Source organism: Penaeus monodon, chromosome 3 (genome assembly GCF_015228065.2).
Source record: "Penaeus monodon isolate SGIC_2016 chromosome 3, NSTDA_Pmon_1, whole genome shotgun sequence".
Classification (NCBI taxonomy): domain Eukaryota; kingdom Metazoa; phylum Arthropoda; class Malacostraca; order Decapoda; family Penaeidae; genus Penaeus; species Penaeus monodon.
Window position 1 is genome coordinate 3,872,345 of NC_051388.1, and position 5,128 is coordinate 3,877,472.

The 5,128-nt window shown below is 40.3% G+C and overlaps 1 protein-coding gene across 1 annotated transcript in view; it reads right to left on the reverse strand.

Annotated features, from left to right (window-relative positions):
• Positions 1-631: 631 nt before the first annotated feature.
• The window catches only part of LOC119590798 (bestrophin-2-like), a gene marked incomplete in the record, with an annotated part of 93,777 nt that continues 89,280 nt past the window's right edge, over positions 632-5,128 (reverse strand). The window contains 4 exon segments of the mRNA XM_037939526.1: positions 632-1,352; positions 1,996-2,077; positions 3,503-3,698; positions 4,891-5,033. Coding sequence (XP_037795454.1) covers positions 1,313-1,352; positions 1,996-2,077; positions 3,503-3,698; positions 4,891-5,033 — 461 coding nt within the window.

Consider the following 5,128-nt stretch of genomic DNA (forward strand, 5'->3'; position numbering starts at 1 on the left):
GAATTTCCCTTGAGCTTAGTCCGATGCTCAAACCACTGGGGCCACCGCGACCCTTATAATATAATATTATATTTTATTATATTATATTTTATATATATATATATATATATTTATTTTAATATATATTATACTATTATATATATTCATATACTTATAATAATGTGTGTTTGGTGTGTGTATCCCACACAGCATAAAACTGTATTATGTTATACCCAAAACCACATACACACACACATACAATATTATATATATAATATATATATATATATATAAATATATATATTTTATATTTATTATATATTTTTTATACAATTATATATACATATATATTTGTATATATTAAATATTTTAAAAATATATATATATATATATTAATATAATTATATATATATTATATATATATATATATATACTAAATTATTAAATGAATATCAGGCCACGTATTTTACTCCCTAAATAGAAGATTAGATCCTGTTGTATTTGAAGCATAAAATCTTCCATTTCCCTATTTAAGAGAAATAAAATTTAATGAGAGACTCGTTATTTCATTTGTCATTTATCATAATAATTACTTAACTATCTTATCTACCGCATTTCTGCGACCCAAAAAAGGTTAAGAAGAATACACACAACAAATACAAATTTTATTGTTTCATCTGAATAGCAAAAATAATTCACTTCATCGGGTTTTTTTGAGTGAAGAATGTTCTGAATGTGGCGACAATAATCTCTGAAAATGGGAAATGACTGAAAGTGGTGAATATGATGCTACATAATTCGGTATTTCAGAAAATCGCAAATTTTATATATTTCATATTATATATGTGTTTGTTTGTGTGTGTGTGTTTTTGTGTGTGTGTGTGTGTGTGTGTGTGTGTGTGTGTGTGTGTGTTTTTGTGTGTGTGTGTGTGTGTGTGTGTGTGTGTGTGTGTGTGTGTGTGTGTGTGTGTCTATGTGTGCGTATACGCGTGCGTGTGTGTGCATGTGTATGTGTGCGTGTGTGAATATGTTTTACAAAACCGAAAAATAAGTTCTACTTCCTTTTTAGAAATGAAAATTAACATATATCTAAAAAAAGTATTGTTAGTAACTCTATATAATACCTGTCACTTTTATCTGAAGCTTTGTGCACAAACCTATCATCTACGCTAACATGTGCATCGTTTGTATCTACTTGTACATCTACCTCTAAACATCATTTGAATATTCAAATTGTTTGTACGTAAACAACCCAGCAACGGACAGTCAAGACAACCGACGATTTTCTTTCGTTTTTCTTCCCTTTATGACGTCATCGAATGCCTTTGTGACGTCATCGTTTGGTGTCGTCATCATCCGACACGCGGCTGTACCTGATTGGTTAAGGAGAGAAAGATTTAAAGGACATTTGAATAAATAATAATAATAATAATAATAATGATAATGGTAATAATAATAATAATAATGATGATTTTAATTATAATGATAATAATAATGATAATAATAGTAATAATAATGAAAATACATGAAAAGAGAAAATGAACAGAATTTTCTACCCTTTCTTGTTCAATATTTCTCGCTCGTTCGCTCGTTTTAATTCTCTACCTCTCTCTCTCTCTCTCTCTCTCTCTCTCTCTCTCTCTCTCTCTCTCTCCCTCTCTCTCTGTCCCCTCCTCTCTCTCTCTCTCTTTCTCCCCCCCCCCCTGTCTCTCTCTCACACTCTCTCTCTTCTCTCTCTGTCTCCTCTCTCCTCTCTCTCTCTCTTCTCTCTCTCTCCCTCGCTCCTCGTCCCCTCTCTCTCTCTCTCTCCTCATTCCTCTCTCTTCTCTCTCTCTCTTTCTCCCCCCCTCTCTCTCTCTCTTTCTCCCCCCCCTCTCTCTCTCTCTCTCACTCTCTCTCTCTTTCTCTCTCACTCTCTCTCTCTCTCTCTCTCTCTCTCTCTCCCTCTCCTTCCCTCCTTCTCTCCCTAACTCTCTCTATCCCCCCTCCCCCCCCCTCCACCCACACACAGCTTACCTGAAGGTGGGCATGACGCGGCGGTTCCCTGGCTGGCGTCTTGTTCCCGAGCGACCGGAGACGTTGCTGCTTCCCGAAGGTTCTTTTGGAAAAGGAGGGGGGGGGGTGAGTCCATTTTTTGGGGAGTAATATTTTTGGTTATTGGTATTAGGTAGGGAGGGAAGGAGGGGGAGGGAGAGGAGTGGGAGGAGAGGGAAGGAGGGGAGGGGAGGGAGGGAGGGAGGATAGAAGAGGGAGGGAGGGAGGGAGGGAGAGGGGAAGGGAAAGAATGAAGAGAGAGGGAGGTGGAGAGGGAGGGAGAAGAGGATGGAAGAGAGGAGAGAGGAGGGAGGGGAGGTGGAGAGGGAGGGAGAGAGGGAGAAAGGAAGGGATGAGGGGAGAGGGGAAGATGTAGGTGGGTGGGAGGGAGGGAGGGACAATGAAAAGAAAAGGGAAAAAGAGAGAGAGGGTAGGATAATAATTGTAACAACAGCAATACAACTGACATTAAGAAATAGGAATGGAAGAGGAAGGTATTTAAAAAAATGAAAACAAGAAAATACGGGAGATTGAAAGTGCCAGACAAAGACATCAAAAGAAACCACACAATTAAAAACCACATTAATAGAAACCACTAGAACAGGGAGGCTTATCAATAGAGGAAAGAACGGCAGGGTTGTTGGTAATTAAGATCTTTCATCAAAAATTTAGGTGATATATAGAATATATAGAATCCTAATAAATATCGGATGGACATATGCAAAATTGAAATATATGCAACATCATATAAGCAACATTAAAGATAAATCAAGAAAAAACAAGAACGAGATGTTTCGGAAATGACAAGCGAAGAGAAGAAAAAAAATTAAAATCTCCATGGATAAGGAAACAATAGAAAGTCGGAATGGAGATGAGAGAAAGAGAAGGAGAGATGGAGAGATGCGGGAATGGATAAAAAGAGAAAATGAAGTGTTAGAAAGGGGGGAAAACTGATGGTGATGATGATAATAAAAAAAACAAACAAAAAAAACAGCAATTATGATAGTGATGATGATGATAAGAATAACAATATCAATAAAATTAATAATGATGATAATGATAAAGATGATGATAATGATGATGATGATGATAATGATGATGATGATGATGATGATGATGATGATGATGATGATGATGATGATGATGATGATGATAACAATAATAATAATAATAATAATAATAATAATAATAATGACGACAGCAATACTAATAATAATAATGATAATGATAATAATAATAGTAATCATGATGATAATGATAGTGATAATGATTATGATTAAAATCATACTACTACTAATAATAACAAAAATGATAATGATTATGATAATAATAATGATGATATGAAGATGATGACATTGAAAATAACAATGATAATAATAATAATAATAATAATAATAATAATAATAATAAAATAATAATAATAACAATAACAATAATAAGAAACAGACAAGCAAACAAACAAACAAAAAAAAACCCCTCAAATTCTCACCTCTCCGTCTCCTCTCCTTCTCACCATCATCATTATTCTCCTCCTCCTCCTCTTCTCCATCATCACCATCATCGTCATTATCTGGGTTCTCCTCCTGGTCTTGGAAAATGGAAGTGAGGATAGAACACTGACTCGTTTCGCTTCTCAGTTGGCTGTTTTCCGACAACGCGTCCGAAACTCCTGATGTGGTTGAGATCTTGAAGGGGGAAAGAAAAAGGATGAAGTCGAAGTCGGAGTCAGATGCGGGGTTTCGAATGTGATGCGTTCGTGTTTGGATTTAAAAAAAGGAAAAAATGATCTATATTGCAAATTTTTTTTTTAAATTCTTTATTTATTTTATTTATTTTTTATTTTTTGTTTTGTTTTGAGTATTTTTCCCTATTTTTGTCACATTTTTTCATATGTTATAAATGAAAATAACGCTCATTACCATAATTACTAGGCGTGATTAGCGAATTAAAACAATAATAACCAAGAGAAAGAAGGAGAAGAAGAAGATGGACAAGAAAAAAAAAACGAGGAGAAGAAGGAAAGAAAAGAAGAAAAGAAAGAAAAAAAGAGATAAAAAAGAATAACATAAACCAAAACAAAAACAAACACAAAAGAAGAAGAAAAAAAAACGGAAAAGAACAACAAAAAAAAAGAAACAGAAAACACACACAAAAAAAAAACGAAAAAAAACATTGCAAACTCCCCCTTTCCCTCCCTCCCCTCCTCCCCCTCCCTCTCCCCCTTTCCCTCCCCCCTCCCTTCCCCCCTCTCCCCCTCCCTCCCTTCCTCCCCCTTACCTGCGAGTGGAAGCGGACCTCCGCGGCCTGCGCGCCCCCTCCCCCTTTCCCTCCCCACTCTCCCCCTCCCCCTTTCCCTCCCCACTCCCCCCTCCCCCTCCCCCTTTCCCTCCCCACTCTCCCCCTCCCCCTTTCCCTCCCCACTCTCCCCCTCCCCCTTTCCCTCCCCACTCTCCCCCTCCCCCTTTCCCTCCCCACTCTCCCCCCCCCCCCTTTCCCTCCCCCCTCTCCCCCTCCCCCTTTCCCTCCCCACTCTCCCCCTCCCCCTTTCCCTCCCACCACTCTCCCCCTCCCCTTTCCCTCCCCACTCTCCCCCTCCCCCTTTCCCTCCCCACTCTCCCCTCCCCCCTTTCCCTCCCCACTCTCCCCCTCCCCCTTTCCCTCCCCACTCTCCCCCTCCCCCTTTCCTCCTCCCTCTCCCCCTCCCCCTTTCCTCCTCCCTCTCCCCCTCCCCCTTTCCTCCTCCCTCTCCCCCTCCCCCTTTCCTCCTCCCCCCCCCCTCCCCCTTTCCCTCCCCACTCTCCCCCTCCCTCCCCCCTCCCCTTTCCCTCCCTCCCCCCTCTCCCCCTCCCCTCCCCCTCCCCCCTCCCTCCCCCTTACCTGCGAGCGGAAGCGGACCTCGGCGGCCTGCGCGCCCCCCTCCCTCTTCCAAGCCAGCTTCTTCTTCGTCCTTTCCTCGCTGTCCTCCTCGTCCGCGCCCTCGTGCTTCACCAACTCCTCTGCGGATCCGGACAGTTCCTTCCCTGCGAAATGCGGTGCTTCGTTTAGCTATTTTTGCTAAATTTTTGCTTAATCAGATTTTTTAAATACATTTATTATTATCGCTCATGCGGTGTTT